The 27,516-nt window shown below is 36.0% G+C and overlaps 1 protein-coding gene across 4 annotated transcripts in view; it reads left to right on the top strand.

Moving 5' to 3' along the window:
• The window catches only part of mib2 (E3 ubiquitin-protein ligase mind bomb 2), a 253,237-nt gene that overhangs the window by 43,346 nt on the left and 182,375 nt on the right, over positions 1-27,516 (top strand). The window contains exon 1 of one of the 4 annotated variants that reach the window (XM_081737153.1): positions 9,848-10,037. The exons of 1 other annotated variant lie outside the window; for it this stretch is intronic. In XM_081737153.1, coding sequence (XP_081593279.1) covers positions 10,012-10,037 — 26 coding nt within the window. In that variant the 5' untranslated portion in view covers positions 9,848-10,011. Of the gene's footprint in view, positions 1-9,847; positions 10,038-21,063; positions 21,174-27,516 lie in introns of those variants that run through there. 2 more of the 4 variants (XM_081737156.1, XM_081737154.1) reach the window with 2 other exon arrangements.

The following is a 27,516-nucleotide window of genomic DNA, read 5'->3' as shown; positions in this document are numbered from 1 at the left end:
TTATTATGCAACAACCGGGCTATGCTGGAAGGGGTCACATAAGCTTATAGCGGAATAAAAACCGCTTCTCGAGTTACATCCGAGAGAAATTGTCCTCCATTTGAACTCGGAACCAGGACTAATTGGCCACAAATGCGATACGTCTACCGACTCACTCATGAAGGAATCCTGATTAAAAAAAAAAAAAAAAAAAAAAAAAACCGTTGTACTGATCTTTACATGCTTCTTAATATAAATGTCAAGAGTCATTTCAGAAGGACAAAAAGATAAACAGTTGCACAAGTGAAACCATTACACAGAATTACATATGAACAATTTCAAAGTACTACGGAGTACAGAAGAACTAATTTAGTTCAAGTTAGTTAACGACTTTTATTGGTCCAAATTAAAGAAATACACCGACTTAATCTGCATATCAATAAGAAAAGTGAGTAAAGATACGAATTATTATTTGAGAATTATTTGGCTCAGACTCATTTATACATAAATAGATACCAAAGATACTTATTTCACTAAATGCCTCTCGTGGGGTCTGTATGATCTTCCCCCCCGCACACACACAAAAAGTACGGCATTTTCGATTTTTTTAATCAATAGTAAACATTGAAACGCAAGAATATTTAGAATTTTTCTTCGATTGCAATTACATAACAATAATAACAACTACAAAAAATCACAAAATAAACATTTATAAACTTATAAAAAAAAGTTGCTTTTGTAGTATAATCTTTTGGAGTAATGAATGGGGTATTTAGGTCTGAATATAATACGAATAATATACGGGAGTGAAATGTGATAACCCACAAATGTGTGTTCATCAAGATTTTACAAACACTTACACTTTTACGAACATTTTTTTGTTGTTTGGTTTAAACCAGTTGGTTTTTTTAAAAAAACCAGCTGGTTTAAACCATGGTTTAAACCAGCCAACCCTGATATATATATATATATATATATATAAATCGTAAAAATCTCTGATTCTAATCATAATGAACAAATAGGTAAAACAGCAGCACGAGTTAGCAATATTAAGTCACAAGATGATAAAAATTATCGAGGCACTTTGGGATTTCTAGGGTTTGTAATGTTGGGAAAAACCATGGTTCAAAAGCAATGTTGATATTTCAGTACGTGTAACTCTCGTTCTCTCTTCTTTCTTCATGATGAGTAACTAATTTGCATCCATTCGGTGCGATTGGTAGAGCTCCTTCGTGGCTAAGTTCCAATAAATCTTTCTTAAATAATTCGACATGAATCTTGCGATTCGAGTGCAGCAGAATATAAGTTGGATAATCTACCCAATAATCACTTCAAGATTATTATTATTATTATTATTATTATTATTATTATTATTATTATTATTATTATTATTATTATTATTATTATTTTGAAAAACCACTCTAACTGTTGACTGTACGTACCGCCACGTTTGAAACAGTTCTACACAATAAGTTAACCTTGCAATATTACAATGGGGATTTTGGAGGACCCCGACAGGGACGGATTTACCACTAGGCCCGGGGCTAAAGTTGCTAAAACGCAGACTTAGGTCGAAAACGTTATAAACAAGATATAAAATATCACAAAAATTGAATAATAATAATAATAATAATTAGCTAGTGCGCGACACGACTTTCACCATACCTAAAATTATGAAAACATAAAAAATGTTAAAACAAAGGTATGCATAAAATAAGTTTACGTGTTAAAATTTTGTTCGTTGCGGTGATGGGTGGCAAACATCTTTCGACCTAGGGACGGCAAAACATTAAACCTTTCCTTGGACCTCGACCAGAATTTAACATTATGCTGGGAATTAATTCTATCAAGACCGATGGACGAGAATTATTTTAAATTAATTTCCCAATCTCATTTTCCGGAAGTCTTATTTATAATTTCTGTATGTGCTAAATATTCTTAAATGTATGGTATAATGTTGCGAGCGGCGTATTCCAGACTCGTATAAATACACAATAAAATATCAGCCTGAAGGTGTAGTGAGTTAATAGAGTTGCTGACTGTTAACAAAGGCATACTGACTTAGAGCCTTGGTTGTTATGCACAGTAATTTCTCATTAACATTATAATTGCTATTCAGGACTAATTGATGTGATGTGATTTGAGTTTATCCCTTTTAGCATTGAGGCTATATGAGACATAGACTTACAGCTTAACATGGGATTCAAACCACATGTCCTCCTGCCGGGAAATAGAACCTAGCCCTTCCACCCCAAAGGCGCGTACGCTATCCACGTAGAACTGTTTGTAATTTGTCATCCCAAAAAATATATAGTTTTAGTTTCTTTCCAAGGATATTTCTCGGAATTTCTTGTTGAAATACAGGATTGAAGTTTGGTTTCGGTTTTATCTTTTAACTATATACATACCGACAAAACTATGGTATAGAGCTGTGAAGTCCGTAACAAAGCATGTCGGAAAGTAAAATGCAAGATAAGCATATTATTAAATAACAAAAATATGATCATTAAATAAATGTTGATTTTCTTTGTAATCTCTTTCTTGTTAGTTGTGTAAACAAGCAAATACATGAGTGACATAGAAAGAGTTCAAAAGTTTCGGAAGTCAACCTACACTTCCTATCTCCTTCCTGATGTGTGCTTCCTCTATCTATGGATACGTTGTTAAAACAGCAGGAAGCAGATTATGTCCATTTCCGCGACCTGGAATTTTAAAGGAAAAAAAGTTGATTCGTTCTCCCTGCTCAATTAGTTTAGAGTCGAGTGGCGCAGTAATACCTGAGTGGACCAGTAATAAAGAATTAAAACGAAAATAAAGTTATGTTCTTTCACTGTTTGTTCTTTTTTTTTTTAAGTATGGATTCTAATAAGGAGACTTGTATGCTAGATTTAATTATGCAGAAGGGGCCGCGGTGGCTCAGTGGTAGAGCGTTAACCTCTGGTGCTTGGGGTCCCGGGTTCGATCCCAGCCCCTGCCAAGTGAACATTGTAGTGGACAAACACCGTGTGCGTGGGTTTTCTCGGGGTTCTCCCGTTTCCTCCCACTTTCTTCATTCCACCATTTTCATTCATTACTCATCATCAGCGTCTCCTTTAGCCTAACCGGCATAAGCGTGGAACGTAAAACTCAGAGATTTCATTTTAATTATGCAGAAGTCAATGTTTTTCTTATTTTATTGATTAAATCTTGACTCTTCCTTCAATGGGATGCCGCGGTGGCTCAGTGGTAGAGCGCTCACCTCTATCATGGGGTCTTTGGTTCGATCCCAGCTCGCACCTAGTGAACTTTGTGTGGACAAACACTGTGTACGTGAGTTTTCTCTAACTTCTTCCGTTTCCTTCCACTTGATTCATTCCACCATTTCATTCATTGCTCATCATCACCGTTTCCTTTAGCGTAGCCTGCATAAAGCGTTGGACGTAAATCTTAAAGAAAGATTTCTTCCTACAATGGAAAATATATTTCTTTATCAGAGATAGAGAAATAACATTTGAATAACTTAGTACTTTTATTTCATTATAAGAGCTATAAAATAATAATAATAATAATAATAATAATAATAATAATAATAATAATAATAATAATAATAATAATAATAATAATAATAATAATAATAATAATAATAATAATTACTAGTTCTTTTGCCGTCATTTTCGTCTATTGGATTGTGAACTTTCTTTCAGCTGTGGCTTGCAGGCAGAATATCTTTAGCGCACTATACTGTGTCCAAGCACAGGGTAATATTCGCCAATAAACGTAGGTTGAAAATGATTTGTTTGGGAAGTAGGGCGTGGGAACTCTACGTAAAAATTTTCAAAAGTAACAATTTGAATGTATTCATCAGTCCCCCACATCATTTTAACTTGTTTTTAAGAAAAAAATTGCAGATCTCAAATACTAATCTTATAATTTTTCTGCATAATTTTCTATGTACGAATTACCATTTAATAAAGTAGTTACTGTTTTGGAGATTTTGCCTCATGTAAAGAAATACATCTTCAAATTAATCATGACGTCATACGCTTTGGCTTATTAAAACCCAACATTAAGCAGCGTCTCACAAATACTTTTTTTTCTAAGTAGTATTGAGATAGGTCACGATTGTTAAAAAAAAAAAAACGATGTGTTTGATTTTATTTTATGAATGAGTGAACTTATATATAGATATTAGCAAATGTATTTTATGAGAAATATGATGAATTAACAGTTTCTTTTCCATCAAGTGAAAGATATGAATGTGTATTGTTAGTAGAAAATTACGTAGAGAAATCTAAAATTACTTTTTAATTTCGCCATTTCTTGAAAAATGTAAAAAATCGAGCGGGGACTTATGAATACGAACACCCTGCAACACTTCGAAGATTATTTTTTTTAATATTTGGATTATATTTTTTATTTTTTAAAAAGTTCGGCTTATGCACTCAAGAATATGGTATTCACGTACGTCAAGTTTTTCGGTGTTCCGTTAACTGTTTAAGCGATGCCTGTGGAATGAGGTGTCGGTCACTGTTGGTATCATCTGTTTAACATTTAAGCGGCTCGGGCGAACATAATGGCAAGTGCCACTTCCGGTGAAATTGTATCGTTAGATGGAATGGATTGTGATCGAACCCCAGAAGAGTATGTAAGTAGTTTTATTTCGGAAATGTACTTGTAGATGGCAGGGAAAACTTGCTTGGTATGCATTGAATTGCATGGGAATCGTCAGCTTTCTTTTCTCGTTACTCGAAAGCAAGAGCGGGTCCAGGATGGACTTCTGGGGGGCGGTGGGTTGTAATACTGCTACTTAGAGCTACTTTTAAGAGCTCCAAATTCTGGGATGGGTTTTATTTATATATAAAATAAGAAAAGTTCCTCTTCTCGGGAGGGGGACGATCGCCCCCATCGCTCTCCCGCCTGGATCCGCCCGTTCTCCCTGGATCTGCCCGTTCTCGGAAGTTGGAAAAAATGTGACATAGCATTATGTTCGCCCGAGCCACTCATTTCCATTTAGTACTCAGCGGCCTCTCTTCGAGTTTTACTAATAATAACAGTAATATGTTAACCTTTTTATTTACATTTCGGAAAGTAACAATTTAAGTAGGGATGAGTATTTCTTGTCTGCAATGACGATGCCCCTATCAAGAACCAAATAAATAAGTGAAGGCAATGGAGATGATGACTCTCCAGTCGAGAGCGGTTCACTTTTTTTGAAGTCTTGCAGAAGTCACAGAATATACAACAATGTGTGTAATTAGCTGAAATATATGTTCTTCGCACGGGGAGAATTGGTGCATGGGAAATACGAGGGGCATTCAATAAGTAAAGAGACAAATTGCTATAGCTCAATAAAGATTTATTTCAATCTTTCAAACCTAAGGCTATTTTTCAATATAATCACCCTTTACAGTTATGCATTTGTCCCATCTTTCTTGCAGCTTCCTAATTCCCTTGGCGAAGAAATCTTTCGATTTACCCCGAAGCCACCTTTGCACCGCTGCCTTAACTTCCTCATTGTTAGCAAATCTTTTTCCACGTAGGGCGTCTTTGAGTGGTCCAAACAGGTAAAAATCAGATGGGGCGAGGTCTGGGCTGTAGGCAGGATGAGATAAGACCTCCCAACTCAATTCTTGAAGCTTATCTCGGGTCAGCTGGGCTGTATGAGGGCGGGCGTTATCGTGCTGAAGAATGACTCCTTTTGACAAGAGTCCACGGCGTTTGCTCCTGATAGCTGGTTTAACTTTGTGTTCTAGCATCTCAGAATAGTATAGGCTATTGATAGTTCGCTGATCTTCAAGGAAATCGCAATAGATTGGACCCTGTGAGTCCCAAAAGATGGTCAGCAGCACTTTACCAGCGGTAGGTTGAACCTTGAATTTTTTGCGAACTGGAGAGCTAGTGTGTTTCCACTCCATACTCTGCCTTTTGGTCTCAGGGTCGTAGTGATAAATCCAGGCCTTCTTTCAAAAAAAGCGTCTCCTTCAATCAAACTTCGTTGCGTTAAGGTTTGACAAATGGAAAGCCTTGATTCTTTATGAGCGTCAGTAAGCCGTCTGGGAACCCATCTGGCACACGTTTTTCTGTACTTTAAATGTTCCTAATGACATTGTGAACAGTTCCAACACTTACTTGAACTTCCTCAGCTATCATTTCAACAGTAATTTTTCTGTTATCACGAATAAGTCCGTCAATCCTCGATTCCAACGAAGAACGAGAAACTTCCACTGGACGTCCACATCGGGGTTCATCACCTACACTTGTTCGGCCACTTTTAAACCGATCAAGCCACTTGTACACATTCGCACGGTTCATACAACTGTTACCGTACTGTCTCAACATTCGAGAAAAAATTTCACTTGGTTTTACACCTTCTGCGACTAAAAACCTAATGACTGAGCGCTATTCTTCTAAGGTGCAAACTTCTAGAGGACTTGCCATGATGAATTGATATTTTTGAAGTTATGTTGACATAAAATTACGAAACAGCAGATCAGAGCATATCCCAAGGTTGCCAGCTAACACCCCTGAAACAAACAAACAAACAAAAAAAAAAAAGATTAGTGTTAAAAATATAGACTTTGTCTCTTTACTTATTGAATGATCCTCGTACATAAATAATCTCCTCCCTTATGAGACGCATTTCACCCTTTGTCAGCTACTGTGCCGATGGGGGCTGAACGTGGAATTAAACAGCATCGAGAATGTCACTATTCATCTTAAAGATTCGGCAAACTATGAATTCGGCGCTAATAAAGGTCCTTTTTGATTATTTTTACATGGGACTCCCTTTTGACCCCACTCTTGGTCGCTAGAGATGTCTTACCTCACAGCATTTTTTTTACCAGATTGTAAATCATACCCGTACTAATTTTGGTTGAATTAACTCCATTCGTTTCAGAGTTATGGTGGAACATGCATACATGTGTACAGGGTGATTCAGGAGGAATGTCAGAATTTGTGAGGTGATTCTACATCTGAAAATAAACCGAACATGTGTCCGACTTTTGACCGTTACGGAAGTGGAGCGGGTTGAAAACTACACACATCCATAAGACAAGTGTGAATATTATATACTTACCGAAATGCTGTGTAATAGGTAGAATAATTGTGGGACAGATGACCAATTCAACCTACAAGAGATGTGAGGATTATACAAATTGTTGTTATTTACGCCGATTTGAACACTGGAACACACTTACTAGTTAGTCTGATTATTACAGTGTAAACTGATTTGGCGTTGTGTCTGGTGTCTCTTCTGTAATGAACTGCTTCCGTTGTACTTTTAAATTTTACTGTAGCACGTAGTCCACCAGACTAATATTACCTGTAGTTTCTTACAGCTAATGTCAATCTTTGAAAAGAGAAGCATACAAGTGCTAAGGCATAGTAACATAGCAATAGAAAGAATCAAGTCTCACCAGAATTATAAATTATATCGTACACATGTCTTTGATTAAGCATGATGTCATTGATGCATCTTAGTACGAAGGGCTGCTGAAAAGTTTGTAGCCCAATGCAGGAGGAGTACAGGTGGAATAATTAAATTTTACATACACAATTATTCTACTTACTCCCCTCGAAGTGCAATACATTTCCTTGCACAGTGTCCCAAGTTTTGCAGACCAGTTAAAAAAAAAAAAAAAATCTGAAGACTGTTCCGTAGCATTTATCACCACCTTATCATGTTCAAAATGGCGTTCTTTCAAGTGTTGTCTAAATTTGGGGAATAAGTAATAATCTGATGGAGCTAGATATGGGGAATAAGGAGGATAATCAAGACATTGAAACCTTAGATCATGCTTTGTCAGTTGTGTTTGTTGTGCTAGATGGACAGGGGAACTGTCTTGAAGAAACACACACACACACACACATATATATATATATATATATATATATATATATATATATATATATATATATATATATATATATATATATACACGTTTCCGCGGCTTGCACTTCCAGTTTTTGTGGGTAGTGGAAAATGCTACTCTGCATTAACTGTCTGACTCTTGGGTAAGTAGTCTATGAGTACTACTTTATCCTTATCTCAGAAGAATGTTGCAAACACTTTCGGAGTCAACTGCTGTCTCGTAAACTTATTAGAGCGAGGGGAACCTGAGTGCCAATACTCTATTGACTGTTGTGTCGTTTCAGAATCGTAGTGATATAACCATGTTTCGTCCATGGTTACTATTCATGACAGAGGGGGCCACGGTGGGTCAGTGTTACAGCTCTTACCTCTGGTGTGTGGGAACCCTGGTTCAATCCCCTGCCAAGTATCTTTGTAGTGGCCATCGTGCTCGTGGGTCTTCTCGGACTGATCCCGTTTCCTCCCACTTTCTCATTCTACCAATACTTCCATTATCATTCATTTGCTTTAATCGTCGCCTCCCTTAGCCTAACAGACATAATCGTGGGACGTTAAACTCAAATATTTCATTTCATTTTATTTGTGACAGAAATTGGTCTACATTACATTCAAAATGGGACATTATTTTCCTTTATGTCCTTACTCTTTTCACGCTTTTGATCTGCTGACAGATTTTTGGGAATCTGTTTTGCTGAGAGTTTGCGCAATGCGCATGAACAAGTCATTATGAATTGTGATACCGATGTGTTCCTGAGAAATGCACACAACTTCTGCCACACATTTTGCTTAGAATGTGCGATTTTCCAGAATAATGTGATGAATTTTATCCAGGATTTCAAGAACAGTCACTGCTTTTGGTGTTTCTACACGTGGAGCATCATCTGTTGAGAAATTGCAACGTTTAAAGTGTGTCACCCACTTCTTCACCATTTCGAATGACAGGGGAGAGTCCCGTAGCGTTTCGCTGATTTCTTCATAAATTTGCATCAGTGACTTTCCTTGGTGGAACAAAGGTTTGATCTCGATATTTGTGAAATTCGTTGGTTGGACACACACTATCACTTCAGGGGCCTGTAAGACACAATAAATAAAAGTTTCATTATTAATAGGAAAATTTCTATTTCTTCGTACAGGGATATGTTCTTTAAACCTGTACAATTTACCATTTTACCTACACTTGTGAGTTAAGATACTAATTTTTCAGCAGACCCTCGTAACTTAAATAAAAATAAAAAACGCCGAAACGAAAGAGATGTGGAAGTCGTGTAATTTAGCATTTTCTTGTCACTGTTACCTTCAAGAGAACGTTTAATCAACCCAAAAAGACATTGATCTTCGACTGTTATTTTCTGATCAGCTTCCTGGTTTTGAGTTGTGTGAGAACTTAAAAAAAAAAAAATAGAAAGAAAGAAAAAGTTACAGAGTGTGGGAAGCAAGACAGTCCACATATATAAAGTAGAAGGAAATGGAAATGCAACTTCGTGCATTAATATATTTTTATAATGGCCGAGCATTTTTCAAGTTCACGGAGTGATTCGATGTTTCAGAAAATAAAATAAAATCGTTCGCGGTGATGACAATGCAAAAATCTATAAAAGAAGCAGGTTTAGGGAGAGGAACAAAAAAAAAAAAAAACGCTGTTATGCAGTTAACTAAAGCCAGAAAAAGGAAAAATAAAACGATCAACTGTTTTGATACTCATAGGAAAATCCCACATCGATTGTACAGAGGTCACTGATCTGTTCTGCTAGTAGACGCTGGAAGATTAAAAATAATAATACGTAATAATACAAATAGTAGTACAATTTCAGTGCGTTTTACGATGGATATTTGTTCTGTTGAGGGAAGCCCAGGTGCAGTGGACATAATTATAAAAAATGAAAATAAGGGTGATTTCCAGAGAAGACACGGTTGCTTGATTCCGCGGGAGGAAGGAGAGTGGTCGTGTATTTATACGCCTCCCCCGCAGAGGAGCATGTAGGAAAATATCGCGTGACTTGTGTTTCAGAAAGTGACGAGCTCCCGCACAGAAAACTTGAAGTGACTCTTGTCTCTCGCTGTATGTGAAGTGTGCTAGTCGTGTGTGGATGTGTGTTGTTTTATACATACGCCGTGCCTCTTTAACAGTGCGGAAAAATACATTTGAGATGCAGATTGTGTGTATGTAGTTGCAACGTGATATGGTGAAGTCCAACTGCCGCTCAAGGTATATTTATTTTGCCTTCATATAAATTATATACCTTTTTTTTTTTTTTTTTTTTTTTTTTTTTTTTTTTTTTTTTAGGATAAGAGAGATTTGTATTGTAAATAGAAAAACTGTCGTGACAAGCATTCAAATTAACTGTTTCTCTCTCTATCTCTCATATATGAATACCTTGCTCTGACATTTGGTTCTCCAGTTATTTCCCTTTTTCTGTTGCTTCCAGTGCGTACTCAAGGGGAAATTCCGGGTTTTAACTCCCCTTCTTGATCAAAATATTATGCAAGAATAAAAAAATACCATATTAAAATACGTACACAAACACCTGATATGATATAAATTTGGGAGCTTAACTCCTTTCCTCCCTTAACGAATTTTTTTTATGCTGTTGATCGCTGCGGCCAATTTTCGGCGTCCTATAATTTCGAAATAGCACATTTGTGCTTTTTTTTTTTTTTTTGTAATGCTTTTATATGAGAAATCATTACCGAAAGTTTGTCGATGTTTCCGAACTAGGGTGGCAGAAGGCAATAATTAAAAAGCCGAACACATTGACATAGAAAGCCGAACTTTATGAATTTGTAAATCTTTTAACCACATATGACAATTTCAATTCATTAATTGCCTTTAGGCATCTTTGGCTCAAGGAAAATGTCAAAGGTACATTTACATGTTAAAATTCTTACCTCGTTGATATTTAAGAACACAAAGCTTATGAAGCAGATGAATATTTGGGCTGACCAGTTGCCAGTAATTCGAGTAAACTTTTCTTACATTACAACTTACAAAAATGTACTGATAATAATTTTCAGATTCCGAAATATCTGAGACTGGAGCCATGGAGCCATTAGGATAATGGAAAGTTTAACATTTATTGAGACAACTGAAAAGCAGAACAAATGGACATCCGGCTCGACTACTAAGCCGGACACGGTAGAGCAGCACCTCCAAAAGCCGGACTGTCCGGCCAAAAACAGAACATCTGGCCACCCTATTCCGAACACCGCATTTATATAACGAAACCATACGTAACGGAACATATATATGTATGTTTAGGATCTTAATGAATGTTTTGAAGTTTTAATGAAGAAAAAAGATACGTTATCTGGAGCGTATCAGGTTACATGTAAATTTGAAGATCGTATATTGAGTGACATAAATGAATATAAGAATACGTATTAAAAAACAGGTTAACGAGTCTAGAAATAACTTCTTCTATCGTCTTAAATCTGATTTAAACTACTCGCTCAGCAAAATAATTCATTTATTGTTAAAATTATTAACGTGTAAGTTTCGCCAACTATCCACTTTGGCTTCATCAGACACTCTATCATATCTGATTTTTCAGAACGTTTAGGAGTAAAAGGAGTAAACTTACATAAAGTAAAAGATACAGTATTGCACACAGATTCAGTTCAAATCACAGATAGAAAGATATACGTGTTTATCGCACTCACACAAAACATCCTTGTTTGAACAGATATATCTGTATAATAATAATTAAATATAGAAAGGTATAAGCCGGTGAAAGACTCATAAACTTGTCAATCATTTTTGAGTTTTTCTAAGCACAAATTATGCCATAACTAACTCTATTTTTTTATGGTTTCATATTGGAGACTGAATACCAAGACCAGGCAACAGTAAAGTTTGATTTCGTGGAAGAAGAAAGTAGAGGGGACGGGAAAAATGTCAAGATATCTATTACATTTACTTGACGCTTGTTTTATGAATCATTTTTAGTAAATATGTGTTTTGTCTGCGAAATGGATCGAAATCAAGTAGCCCGGAATACAGACAGACAGGAATAGGAAATTAGACTTACTTTCTTATCCACCCATTAAATATTAACTTATACAGATACTAGTGTAAGATAAGAGTGCAATATATGTTCAGTAACATTATACATGATTGTTTGCCGTAGTACAAAATATATCAAACAAAACTCTCCAAGCAGACAAAAAGATTGGTGCGGTGGAACCGCCTTTTTGTGATTTCTTTGTGTATTTATATTTTTATTTTATGCTTTGTTTAGCAGCTGCTGTTTATGTATTAAATCAGGTTTTTTGGAAAACAATATTCTATATAGTAAATACTTAGTCACATTTTTAAATGATACCTTGGCGCACTGTGAGATCTTCACATTTTAATAGAAAATATGAAAACTCTTTTATTTTCCAAATCGTGATGATACAGATTTTACCAATGGCGTATCTAGCGGGGATCTCAGCCCCAAAGCTTATAGTAAGCTCATAATATATCTATCATAATCTGGGTTCTGACTCCTCCCCCTTCAGTTTTATTTTCTAGATCCGCCACTGGATTTGGCCATGATCAATTCGTTATTAATGTACTTTTAGATGTGGTCAACGTGGTGTGATTACAAATATTTACGGGAATTACTTAAGAGTTTTGAAATTGTTCTTGTAACCTGGGGATCAGGATCAATAAAGCAATGAATAAATGTTTGATTTTTTTTTTTTTTTTTTTGTAGTGTGTATGGTAATATTCAATAAATTATGTGTGATATCACTGTGTAATAGAGTGTTTTTATTGAAGTCACATGTTTAGTGTTTGGATCAAAAGATCCAATACCTATATTACAATCAAAATTTTTCTTGTAGGCCTTTTATCTGAAGAGCTACATACAGTATAGTGTAACCAAATCCAAACTATCACTTAACTCAGTATGATGTGCTTATTCCGTAGAAAATACAAAAATTCGATTTAGGAACCGTTCAGAAATTTTGTGGGCCCCTGATCAAAAACTAATTATTGGCCAAGATCACAATCTTCGGATGCATTTTCTTTGGATCATTCCTAAAATTATTGGCCAACATCGCAATCTTTTGATCCATTTTTTTTATCATTCGTAAAATTTTTGTTGTGTTATTATGTATAGTTTTAGTTTGTTCTCTTCTGAAAATTAAAAAGGGTGGGGGAACTTAACGATGTTGAGTACCTGCGCCATCTTTGATGTTTAGTCCAGTGATTTAAATTTATACTGTTTTCTTTGAAATGAACTGGAATTTTAATGCTGTGATTTTATTGATTTATTTTTCGAGTTTGTACGAGACGCGTTCGGAAAGTAACTTCTGATTGGTCACTGTGTGTGATGTAGTAGGAGTAGCGCTACCATCTCTGCACAGACGTGCGCGGTAGATCTATCTGCATCCAGTTGTGATAGAGTGAAGGTTGTCTGATCATTGGTCCCACCTTTGTAGCGTCTCAAAATATGTGGTGCAATAGAAAACCCCACCAAGTGCGAAGTGTGAGCTGTTTAACATCTTACGGCAAAACAATATTCGGCAGCAGCTATTCATCGGAAAGTTTGTGCTGTGTGTGGACCAAGTGTAATGAGTGAAGAAGTTGTTCGTGAATGGATTAGTTCATTTAAAAGTGGACGAACAAACATTCATGACGAAGACGGAAGTGGCAGGCCATCAGTAGTCACTAATGAACTCCAGAAAATTGATGGAAAAAATTGTGAAAATCGTCGTTTCACAATCTCGGAGCTTTCCGATGATTTTCCACAAATTTCGAGGATTCCGTTATATGACGTAGCGACACAGAGGTTAGTAGGCTATAGGCAGTACCGTGGCTCAAGGTACCTGCGGGAGATCTTTATGCTGATGGGATTTCTAAGCTAGTACAGAGAAAGGATAAATGCTGGAATGTTTATGGAAACTATATGGAAAATTGAGCAAAGACGTAGTTTTCAGATGTATATAATAAATTATTCTTATGTACTGTGTTGTTTCTTATTTAACCAATCGGAGGTTATTTTCCGAACGACCCTCATATATATATATATATATATATATATATATATATATATATATATATATATATATATATACAGTAAATTAAATTAGATTATTAAATATTAAAACTGTATGGGACAAAATTCAATTTTCTCGAAGAAGGAGACATTTAGAAAACAAAGAAACGGAAGCTAGATCCGCGTTATTTATAGGCGTATTATAATCAGTAAATTTTATTTTAAAAGGTGTTGAATACTGGTGCCATATTTCTTTAATTTTTAGCCCACTGATTTATATGGGGAATTATTTTTCCGTTTTCTTCGAAATAGTTTTATCAAATTCTTATTCAAATCTATTTGAAGCACAGGCAGCAACATTAGCTATTTGATAACGCAGGTTATTTGAAATATTTCCTGTTTGTATCATAAAATTGTATATGCGCAGTTTAAAAAAGCTACGGTACTTAATTGTATTCAGTGGTCATTTAATTTAAATGATTTGTTGCCTGCCTTCGTTTTAAAATGTTTAATTCAAAGTATTAAATTGAAGGTCTGTACCAACAAGTTCTTGATACCTTCCTGCGTTTATTTTTGTCATCATTGATCCGTATGAATGAAGCGTAACAATGCATAATGGAACACAGGAAGTGAAAATGGAGTTATCAACGGATATGAACATCATAAATGACGTTACGCAATTAAGAGATATTGTAGGCGCGATTTTTGTTTACGTTTTGTTTGGCTGGACTATTTTTGAAGGAAATTATGTAACTGGTTTGTCTGTTTCAATTGAAAATAATTGGAAGAAGGTTTCATAAATATTCGGAAAATTATATGTTTTCTACTTCTAAATCGTAAGCAGAAAGCAGTAAATGAAATCGACTGGCTTCTTCAGTGTAACCTATTTCCTGCGAAGGATAAACACCTCATACTTTGGTGTTGGGAAATCTGACATGGTTCAGTTATTATTGTAAGTCAAATTGGACGTTGGTTTAAAAACGATTTAGATGCGAATCTGAATACCATGTAATATTTTATTTGTTCAGATGTGTCTGCCGAAAAAGAAACGAAATTATGGGTAGTTTCAAGCAGAGGTGTCTTAATTCACGAGCCCAATACTCATCCGTCGGAATTTGTGCTCAATGTGGCTTAGGCGTAATAATCGTGTGCGACTCTGAGTAAACAAAGTCCCAATGAGATTAGTGAGTATGAGACTAAGTGAGCTGGAGCCCTGTTGTTGGTGGAGAGCCTGAGAGAGCGCAAACCCCTAAAAATCTAGTGAGCGTAAGTCCGAGTCAGAGCGAGCCCCATTGAGACTAGTATGCGCAAAGGCGAGAGCGAGCTCCAGTGGGGTTAGTGAGGGCGAACCCCATTGAGATTAGTAAGCGCAAGCCCGAGAGCGAGCTTCAGTGAGGCTAGTGAGGGCGAGTCCCATTGAGTAAGCGCAAGCCCGAGAGCGAGCTTCAGTGAGGCTAGTGAGGGCGAGTCCCATTGAGTAAGCGCAAGCCCGAGAGCGAGCTCCAGTAAGGTTATTGAGCGCAAGCCCAAGTGAGAGTGGACCTAATGAGTTTAGTGAGCGCGGGCACAATTGAGTGAAGGGAGTCTTATCGACCGCGATCCCAGCGAAGGTAGTAACTTGAGCTCCATTGAGGGATGTGAGGCTATCTTGAAAGAGCCCAATGCAAAAGATACAGCTGTGGCATCAAGTTCTGAATTGGCAAGGAGACTAAATGAAAATGAAGTGAAATATTTAATACGAGGAAGGATAATAAATTAAGGTTACACGGGTGATATTTCAGGAGTTTCGTCTGTTATATAGGAATGAGGAGTGTGCGGTAATTTTAATACATGGAGTTGCCAACTGTGTAGAGTTTCAGTCACTCACCATCTACGGCGCTAGATGTAGGTAAATACAAATGGCAACTCGTTCGGAAAATTGGTCTCGCAAGGAAGTCCGCATCGTTATTCAATTTCTGTGGGCGAAACATGTAACCCGGTTGAAATTCACCGGCAACTGGTAAAGGTTTACGGAGAGACTGTAATGTCTCGTCAGCATGTCGTAGAATGGTTTCGAAACTAAGTTTGCGGCTTGTAGAGAAAACGTCACCGAGGACCACCACCCTGTTGAAGCAGTTTCCCTGGGACATTATTGACCACCCTTCCTATAGCTCAGACCTCGCTCAAAGTGACTTTCACCTGTTCCCGCACTTAAAGGAGCACTTAGGAGGTTGTCGCTTCGCTTCAGACGAGGCGGTGAAACACTTCATGACAACGTGGTTGAACATGCAAGGGCAGGATTTTTTTATTTATTTATTTATTTTTTTTACCAAGAGGGAAACTTAAAACTCATCCCACGATACATAGGTGCTTCGACCGATATGCAGGCTATGTCGAAATAAATAACCTAATGTATGTACTATCTGTTGGCTGTATTGCTTGTATGAAATAATACATACACGTTTCACTACAGGCTTTGTAACCTTACTTCCTGATCACTCCTCGTATATTCTCACAGATATGCCCTTAGGATAAAGTAAACTGATGTGGAAGATACGGGAGAGCCCAGACAAAAAGCACGGACTCGATGCTTTCCACCACAAACTCACTTGGCCTGGTATCGAACCAGGAACCCCTAATACCAGAGGTGAGTCCTCTCCCACTGAGCCATTATGCTCTCCTGAATAATAAATGCTTGCGTAGATCAGGTTTTGTTTTTACTTAACAATTTATATGTTACTCGTATACTATGTATTTGTGTAAATGTTTTGGGTACGCGTATGTTCTGACTTGGGGCACCGTCCAAAAATTTGGTATTCTGAGGGCACCGTGAACCGAAAAAATGAGGATAGCATTGCTCTAAACCAGCGTTTCCCAACCTTTTCCAACTTGCGGCACACTACGGGTGTAACTTGAATTCTCGCGGCACACGGTATTTTTTTTCTGTGATTACTGATCTTCTCATAGAGATGAAAGCTCGATCACTCGTTTTCCCCTATGCTAATTCATTATGCTTATTTTTTTATTCTACAGGGTGTCTACTGGTCATGAAAGTCATGAAAGTCCTGAAAAAGTCATATATTTTGCTTAGTGGTCATGAAAGCCATGAAAAAGTCCTTTATTTACCCAACTGGTCATGAAAATCTGAAATCTCAGAGTATATTTTTATACTTCATACTTTTATACCTCATACTGCATGTACTGAAACAGTTGTATCAGGTCAGTAATTGTGAGAATTTCCCCCACCAGTTAGTGCTGGCTAACTGGTACTTTACTGTCTTCCTAGCTGCTCCCTATTTCATCTTCTAGTCTCTGTAATATAGTAACAACTTTTTACTGTCCAACTTTCTCATCTGCTATTTCTTTACTTCTAAGAAATGTGCTCGAGCACAACGCGGCAGAATTTTAGATTATTTCTTTAAGATTCAGAATAAGTGATATTTAAGACTAGCAACCCGCATAGTTCCGATGCACCACTGATGGTAGGGGTTTATTATTACTAATGGTAAATTTTTATCGCCATGGTCATGAAAATTTGAACAAAAAGGTCATGAAAAGTCATGAAAAAGTCATGAATTTACTTTCTGGTATTCCAGTAGACACTCTGTTCTAATTTTAAAATAGAAAACAATTGAAATGAAATATAAGACAGATTTTAAAAAGTACGCTTTCTTTTTCGAAAACTGTATCCAACCTTTCACTAAGAACGAAGATCACTAAATAACAAACGAACAAACAAATGTCTTGTACTTTTAACTTTGCTGTTTTAACCAAAAGCGGTGCATATTATTGCAATCACGCAGCTTGCGATGCGTCGAAGTCAAAACACACCTGTTGAACAAAGTGTTGTTCTGTCATTCAGGTGCGTATGAGTGTTCTACGAACGCTCACTTGACGCGTACCGTACAAGTGCTTCCATTTCTCGGTGTTAGTATGACTCTCAATTGAAGCGTAATATAGCAGCTAACCGTGGAAATGTGTACGAGTCGAAATACTGTCTCCTACAAGCAATAGATGTAGAGTGATATATTAGAGCCTACAATTACAGTAATTTTTTCATGGTAGAAATTCATAGTAATGTGAAATACAAAACTATACATTTTTTCCCTATGTCTTGCAATTTGGTTGCTATAGAATTAATAATCTTGTTTCGATTTCCTCGCGGCACACCGGTTGGGAAACGCTGCTCTAAACTGTCCATCTTGGCGTCGTGAGACACCGTTTTGAATCAACCGAATTCACCTCGTCTTTTACTTTTATCAATCAGCCACATATTAGAAAATATAATTTCAGTCACAAAGCAAAATATTAATTTCAGTCACAATCAAAATATTAATTTCAGTCACAAATCAGAATATTAATTTCAGCCACAAATCAAAATATTAATTTCAGTCACTTATCGGAATATAAATTTCAGTCATAAATCAAAATATTAATTTCTCAAATCAGAACATTAATTTCAGTCACAAATCGGAGCATTAATTTCAGCCACAAATCAAAATATTAATTTTAGTCACAAGTCGGAACATTAATTTCAGTCACAGATCAAAATATTAATTTTAGTCACAAATCAGAATATTAATTTTGTCTCAATAAATGACTTAACCAGTTTCTCATATAAATTATCTTCAGTAATATTCGTATTTCCTCCACTTCTAATATTTTGTCATTGCTTTACCACTCCCTAATTAATTTTCTCTGTATCCGCAATTCGACGCTTCGAGTCTTTCTTTTCTAATCACCGTATGTCAAGAATGACAAAATCGGATATGCCACTGAAGTTGCGTTACAGTATCTGGCGATCCTAACGTTTGCATTTTTCAATAACATCTCAGTTACAGCGTCAAAACAACTTCTCATGCATCGTTGTTAGTTGTTATTGTTAACAAAAACTTTGCGTATTGTTTATACTGCATAAATACACTATGTGTAATAGTCTGTGTCATGCTTTATGTGCGATGTATCTGCATGGTTTGTTTGTATTTACGATGCAGTGGTGTACTGTAAATGTGTTAGTGACAGATTGCGCGTATATTTCTTTCCTGATGTCACGCTCAAAACGTGATCAGCAGCTTAAGTAAATTATGTTGTTGTTCTTCATTCTTTTATGGCGGTCACAAAAGGTTTGTTGTACGTATGTTCATTTGGTTATAGAATGTGTAAACATGTTTCCGTTAATGACATCGGTTCGTTATAATTCGCACTGGACTTTTCATATGCTATATGTTGTGAGAAGATTCTTTGTGTGGTGTTTGCGACATTGTGAGTTTTTTTTTTTCTATATTAGCATTCTTAGCTACATTTTCTGTTTTTGTGTATGTGTGAACGTACATAAATGAGAACCTTGAAATTCATTCTGCAGTGTATTCACCCTGAGTTGCTTAAACTGAATTGCATGTTGTTCTAAAATTGAGCACGAACGTTCATGCCCGTAATCCCAGGCAAGTAACAAATGTGTCTTGTAATTTTCAAACGAAACCAAAAGTTTCGTAGCCCTGGTAGACCATACAGACTAGCGCAGCTTAGTTACTGTGATCCAGCTTTTTATGTTGTTATTTTCTTCGAAATATTTATTTATTCGACGGCCGTTTGAGTTGTCGTGTAATTCAACTTTTACTTGGAGGCGATAGTGTGGTGGGGAACGACCTATATAGTGGGGGTTGATATTGCATGATGGTCTGTGTTCCTGCCAACTCACCGGACTTAAGGCGTGGTTGTTGTTCGAAGCTCACGTTACATCCTGCTCCATATTCTCTGTGTTGCGTTAGGAGGCAAAACCCTCTCTCTCTCATATATATATATATATATATATATATATATATATATATATATATATATATATATATATATATATATATATATATATATATATATATATATATATATATATGTACAAAATATCGTTCATTTCGAAACATTGCACCCTCGACTAATATTTTTGTTTGTAGGCTGCTACCGCACAGGTACAATATATGTGGGACGTTTGTAAAATCTCCCTAGCTAAGGGTTACTTTTGTATTCTGTGATATGTAGATGGATTGGTTGATTTGATTTTAACGTCTCTTTCGGCAGCGAGGGTATACGAGACGGGACCTACTGAATAACGTGAAATCCGAACCACTTGAGATCCTGCCGGGAATCGAACCCGGGTCTCCCACGCCAAAGGCTCGTACGCTAACTGCTTAGCCAGGAAGGAACTCGTAGACGGACTGGAAGAGGCGTGAAAGAATGTCCAAAGTGCTACTTGAATCTAAGGTGTTATGTTTTGAAAATGAACGATATACTGTATATTTATTTATAGCAATCATTTCCAACTGGCTGTTACATATAATCATATATCAAGTAATTGTCATATCGTCAGATCATGAGAAGAGGGGGAAATAAGATGTCTCAGTGGCCGAGCGCTGATCTCTGGTGCGCGACGTCCCAGGTTTGAACCCAGGAGATGTGGACTTATAGTGGACAACATGGTCGTGTATATTCTCGGGGTTCTTCCGTGTCTTCCCACATTCATATTCCACTAATTCTCTCATAATCATTCACTTACATTAATCATTCATTTCCCTTTGCCTGCAAGGTATAACTATGGTCGTAAAATTAAAGGATTTTTTTTTTATCAGAAAAAAAAGTTACTTTTATGTCAGTAAACAATCTTGCTCTCCCTGGCAAAATCTAAAATGACAATATAGATCCATTTGAGCAGGTGTTACCCGTTTAAGACATAATTGAAACAATTAATAGGTTTGTGCAGAGGTTGAGTTGTGACTGTAAAGGTATAGAGAAGCCAAATAAAAACTGTTGCGATCCAATTTGAGAGTGCTTATCAGCATAGTAAAATTGAAATAGATATGGTATCTACAAAGCAATAACTTGAGTAGAACATTAATATAGAGTCTTTCTGCTACTATTGGGCTTTGACGAATGGACATTCTGTAGGATAAAGGATATCGTTCCTCAAGAACGAAAACGACTATACCAACATGCATAATTTGCTGTGTTGTGTTTGTACGCTCTATAAGCGTTGGTAATATATATTTTGCAGTAGGTGACTTCAAGATATCATCTTAGGCACAACAAGTGCGCAAGCATTAAGTAAACAGAGAAAGGAAAAAAAACAATCGTACTAGTAGAAGACATCGTCAAAGTAACCTTGACTTACATGTAAGAATCAGTTTGCTGGAAAATGTCTTTGTTTCTTGTGTATTCACTTGACCTATAATCAAATACTTATTCTTTTCTTTATTATTTTTTTTTCTAGGTATGTAAACCTTCGAAGTTTTATTGGAGAACCCGTTATTTCCGGCAGTTTGTACTAACTTTTATGGTGTTTTTTTTCTGCTTGAGTGACATCCGCTGTCTATAACCTTGAAGAAATTGGTGATGTACTATTACTTTTGTATTTGGTTATTTATATTATCGTGTATTAGAAATAATTATTAAGAAAATGTGAGATTATCATTTCTAACGTAACGGGTTTATTTTCTTGAAGTTACTTTGTATTTTGCATAGTCGGTTTTGAATTTTCAGTGGGGATAGGAACCGTCCACCGTAACCCATGCAATGTAGGAAAGGACCTGATTAATGCTCCTCAAAGACGTGAGATGTAGCTTATTTAAAAATAAACGTAAGCGTCAGTTGGTCTTCGAAGTAAATAGCAATTATCAAGTTTTATACATTCATTATCATTGGACTTATAATATTGATATCACATCATGTACGAGGTGTGTTTAAAAAGTATCGAACCTTTGCTTGGCAAAAATGCATTTATTGATTTGGAAATCCGAAACAATAATCCCCTTCAAAGAAGTCACCTTGGTAATGCATATACTTCTTCCAGCCTTCCTTCCATTGTTGGAAACACTTCTGGAACGCAGTTTCTGGAATGGTGAGCAACCTTGCCGTCGCATTCCGCATGATGTCTTCTCTTGACTCAAATCGGTTCCCTTTTAGTGGCATTTTCAGCTTGGGACATAACCAAAAGTCACACGGAGTGAGGGGGAGCCTGGAAACATAATAATGTTGTTTGGTGATGAAAGCCAGAATCAAATTTCGCGGACACTTTCCTCATGCCCAAATTCTCGTTCAAAATTGAATGACCAATCCAATTGAATGGTTTCCGTTTAGATATCGACAAGCTTTCGGCAAAATTTGATGTAGTATCGCTGCTCAAGTTTTCCTGTCATTTTACAAAAAACTGAAATCCGACGACCGCTCACTACACGTCTTCACTCGCTGGCCGACTGACGTTTCCTGTGTGTGGTAAATATATATATATATATATATATATATATATATATATATATATATATATATATATATATATATATATATATATATATATATATATATATATATATATATATTTACCACACACAGGAAACGTCAGTCGGCCAGCGAGTGAAGACGTGTAGTGAGCGGTCGTCGGATTTCAGTTTTTCACGGATATATATCACGGCTGTGCATGAGTGTCCCCTCTCTACATCTACAATGAAGAAAGTCTCTCGCGTTTCATTGGTTTACGGGGGAAGAAAAATAAGGTTCGACACTTTTTGAACACGTCTCGTATATCGCGTATATAATGAAATTACAGTTGTGTGTTTCCTTTTCACGACAAAACGGCTGAAGTGCTTGAAATAAATTTTTGAACAGCACTTTGCTCCATCCGTTTTTTTATAATTTCATTTAGATTGAAATGCGTATCCTATTCCTAAAAGGGTAGGGGCTCAAATTATTTTGCCAAAAATAAAATCCCTCAAATCAGGGAGATGAAATTCGTCATATGCACTCCCCATTAAAAATTAGTAAACCCGATTTATATATATATATATATGTATATATATATATATATATATATATATATATATATATATATATATATATATATATATATATATCGTTTTAATCCGCTTCTAAAGAAACAAAGCAGGGAAATTTCTGTATTTCAATTTTTGATTTTGTATTAATAAAATCTCCAAAGAAAGAAAACAGTTGAACCATTTGAAATGATTTTTTGAAAATAGTTTGTATTTTGATCAAGCAGGGCTTTAATCATGTTAGTTTATCGTAGTCACTCATCACGATTGTAAAGTGTAGTCTATATTTTTGTACTCAGATCCATCACTCGCTGTGCTTCCGTGATTGCAGTGAACTTCGTGAGAACTCTAAAGTATGATTTAAAATAAATCTATAAAATGAAGTGAGTTATATATAAATTGTTATAAATCTTTGAAGATTCTCGTAACATAAAATACTTGAGCTGCTTGAAAGAGTATAATAACCGACTGACATATCTTTACAGCCTTAATATCCTCCTTTCTCCATTTACATTTTGAGATTCCGTGCTGAGAGCTGTATTGGGAAACGTTTAAAGTCAAGTTTTAAACCCGGCGAGTACATTATGTTTCAAGATTTAGCCCCGTTTCTGTGCTCCCGTAACGATGTCGTATCGCCGTTATTCAAGGCCATTCTGGAGAAGTAATACTCTTTTTCTTTCTTTCTTTCTTTTTTTTTTTTTTTCTGTCACATAAATCATTCACAATTCTACCAAGTTACGGCGAAGAAAAGTTTTTTAAAAGTTTCGAACTTGCTGAAGAAATGCCATTAGTGGGAGTTGAAGAGAGAATGAAAAAGGTACGGTTTTCACTGTTAGTCATTAAAAGAGTGATATTAATTTTGCAGAGTGTGGTGGAAATTCGTTAAGTTTGGTTTGGTTTCTCACATTGAAATGTGGATTTTCTTCTCCCTGTTCGCATTCTTTCAAGTATATCACATCACGTTTACATGAAAGACATTGCGTATATCGTGGTGAAATATGTGCTTTACACGTGGCGTGAATACAACGTGCAAAAAATGTATTTTGTAATATTTTGTTCTTTGTTGTTGCGGATGTTGTGATAACTAGCCTGTGTCTTTTTTTTTAGTTACTTAAGTTTTTAGTTATTGTTGTTGTTGAAGAAGAAAGTAATGTAATTACACAGAAAGAATCTGTGTGGTTTTTACAGTCTAGTATACCCACCTAAAATTTTTATAGTCCGACGTATACTCACCTTAAATTTACAAAAGGATGAGCGCGTATTGGGGTGCGTATACGCCAAATAGTCTTGCGTATACGCTATACTTTTGAAAACGATCGAACGTATACCTAACCAAAAATTCTAGCATTACACCACTGATCCTAACTATATATAAAACTACATGAGCTGACATAAATTATTGAGCACTTCCTGTAGGGCTACAATGATTAAACTTAACATGATTGTAGCTTTTCGGGACAAACTCACAGGAAAATTGCCAAAAGTGAATATTTTTAATTCTTTAGGGGTCTAAAGGGGGCTGAAGAAAGTGTCATGCTGTTTAAATGGACGTTTTCTTGGGATACAAAATCTGATCTTTTAGATAGTTGAAATAAGAAAAGAAACGATAGAATTATGAGTTCAAGAGGTGCGAGGCCGTAGGCCGAGCAAACACGGGGTCTGGAGGCGGAGCCCCCAGCTAGCCAAAGGCTAGTCATCTTATATAAACTCAATAAATGGGTATGCGAGATTCAAAATCATCGTACACCCATTTATCAGCAATGAGGTTAGTTATCCAAACATTTCAAATTAAACCTAATGTGGGTTCATTTTAAGAGTTGACATTCTTACCCAATTAATAAGTCGTTTTCTAACACGAACTCTCACCGTTCGAACAGGGTGAATAGAACGTTGGGTTTTCGGTATCTGACTTACCGCCAGTAACATTAGATGCCGACGGCTTAGTGTCATACAAATGTATCTACAAAAAGTTAATTTTTCAGAATCTCGAAAAGAATTCTTTTTTTCATATTTGATTTTAGTTTTTGATAATCCAAAACGCTTTTCATTTTGACCGCTTTCAACAAGGAAGTTTGAATTATAATCCTTTCACAGAAACATTCAACCTCTGATAATGTCAGAAATGTTCGTACCTTTTTTTAAAAAAAGTAGATACGTTCCTTTGACACTAAGCCGTCGATATACTGTACAAAGTAGTGGAGTTAGCGCCGATTCCTTTACCATGCTTTACGCCACTTTAAGATATCGTCTCCGAGAGACCATCGGCCCCTTCATTTACCGCAGCAGACAGTTAAGTGAAACAAAACCCTACACTCGTATAAGTTATGTATCATATATGTTTTTATTCTGAAGGTTACTGTTGTTTAATGATAGGATAATATTCATCACAAAATACAAAACAGTAACTATTGGGCATGGGGTCCCTGGTTTGATACCAGCTTCCGGCAAGTGGGGTTTATGGTGGACAAACACCGTGTGCATTTATTTTCTCGGGGTTCACCAGTTTTCTTCCACTTTCTTCATTGCTTTCATTACCATCTCCCTTTCTCTTGGTACATAAACGTAAAACGTTCAACTCAAAAAGGGGAAAAATAACGGAAAGGTGGCCCAAAAGTAGGTACAGACAGTATCGTACTGCATTTTATATCATTTTTTATTGTTATCCATCAGGTAGACTTAGTTTCTTTATTATTTGTTCTTAATGTATTTTTACTTGCATTTTAAGCTCGGAAGAGCCGAAGCAAATAAACCCATAAACTAGAATTTAATATTTGATCAATGCAGGGGTGTATACCTACTTTTGAGCAACCCTGTATATTATAACAAAATTGAGAAAGAAAATAGTGTGGAAGAGTTGACACGATACTCTCCTATTGCGTGTCCATATCTCCAAATTCAGATTTCTTGTGATTATTATTAAATCCTACGTAGATAATTAGTAAAGAAATGAAATAACTTTTTTTTTTTTTTTTTTTTTTTAATGTTATGAAACCTTAAAACGCCTCTCTGAGCTTTGAAGTCCACTAGTCTAGAAGCATTTATCTACTGAGTTCATTAGTCTGAACGTAACGGTGCGAAATATGTTTTCCATTTCATTATTCTCTACGGCATCTATGCTTCCTCCAGGTTAAGAGGTTCAAGAAAATTAATTGTTAAAGGTTAGCAAGCTAATGTGACATGTATTTCATAAAAGTAAGTTCACGGAACTTTTCACCAAGCAACGTGTGCACTAAATTAACCCATATGTCCTTGTCTACTAAATTAAAAACAGTAAGATATTTTTCTTTCATTAGAATTTTTGCACTTCAAGTAAAGTCAGTTATGAATTAATATGTTTTGTCATCATATATTCATTGTTAAAAGGACTGTGAATAGTGCTGTGAAAGTCTATGACATCACAAACCAACAGTGTAAAATATGGACTTACGGTTCATTGTAACATTGAGTCGCTCGTCAGTGTAGCATTTTTCAACAGAATAGAAAAGTGTAGATTTGTTATGGGAACTCATGCAGAAGTATTATCTAAAAGCAATGGTCTGTGCACTTGTGATTTTCCGTATTGACCTTGGTTCATGTGCGGAAATACGAACATCAGTTTTTTTTTTTTTTTTTTTTTTTTTTTTTGTAACTAGCTAACAGCGACCTCATGTTCCATGAAGTTAGAAGGAAAGATGGTTTGTAGATGTCTCATGGGAACGTTTTTTTTTTTTTTCTTTTTGATAGCGACGATTTGTCACGAAATATTGATGGAAGATTTCTTAATTCGAATTTTACAGAAGCCAGTTTATATATATAACTTCAGAGGAATCATAGGAAGCATCTTCTATCAAGCAAAATATTTTCTAGCGGCTAAAACAATAAATAAATAATCTAGATGTTTTATGATCTTTGCAGATTGAAAAGATGGGATTTAAATGTTCCTCCGTCAGCATGTTTGGAATTTACCTGATACTCGGCCTTACGGATGGAAACTTAGATTTTACGTATATTCTCTGTAATAAGAGTGGGTTACTGATGAATAATTATGATTGAGCAAGAAAGTTAGCGTGATGGAATAATACCTTTTCATTTTATTATTTTGAAAAATTTTAATCAGGAGAGTCTGCCGCAGTATTTAACTCCGGGACCTTTCGATCACGGAGCGATCAGTTCAACATTTCAGCTACGCGTGATGAGAATAATGACCATTTCCTGCGTGTACTGTGATATAATGGTTATCTTCATTACTATTCAAATATTAACAAAATGGCAAGCAGGGAAAAATAGAACACCCTGTATTTGCAATGAGTATGAGTAGTTACGGGGTGGTTGTTTTTCTGGCAGTACAGCCATCATAAATGACAATGTTGATGTGACTTGGATACAGTAACAGCGAACGATAAGATAGATAAGTCGACTTGTGCGTGGAAGGTATTCTGTCAATTTCTGCTTGATCACAAAACTCTGTTCTTCTCTACTTAGGCGTACAGCAATAAGTATTTGGAATGTTGACGAGTGTTTTGAATGCGCTATAACTGAGACATTGTGTTGTTTTTGTTGTGAAAGAAAGCTCAGTTCCCATGGCAAAGTTGTGTGTAATGCATGCAAAGAATGTTTGATACTTTTTTCATTTTGTAATTCAGTGACGAGAAAGAGATTGAAAGTAGGAACTTTTCCATACTTGTGAGATCTAACTACTTTGTTGGGACTTTGAGTAGTGTGTGATAAACTCGTAAATTTCAACAAAACAGATGCTCATAAATGCAACAGGCAGGATGCAGTTTCAGTAATATATTTTTAATATATTCATTATTCTAAGATACACGAACTATATTAGAATGTAGTGTTTTTCAGATATGTGATATTTATAGCTTTTATTAGATAAATTTTGTATCTCTCTCGAATATTGTATCAGCGAAGGAGTGCTAAGTAT

This window comes from Thermobia domestica, chromosome 13, assembly GCF_964235325.1.
Source record: "Thermobia domestica chromosome 13, izTheDome1.hap1.1, whole genome shotgun sequence".
Taxonomy (NCBI): Eukaryota; Metazoa; Arthropoda; class Insecta; order Zygentoma; family Lepismatidae; genus Thermobia; species Thermobia domestica.
Note: the sequence above shows the minus strand (reverse complement) of the source record. Positions and strands in the feature narration are given on the sequence as shown.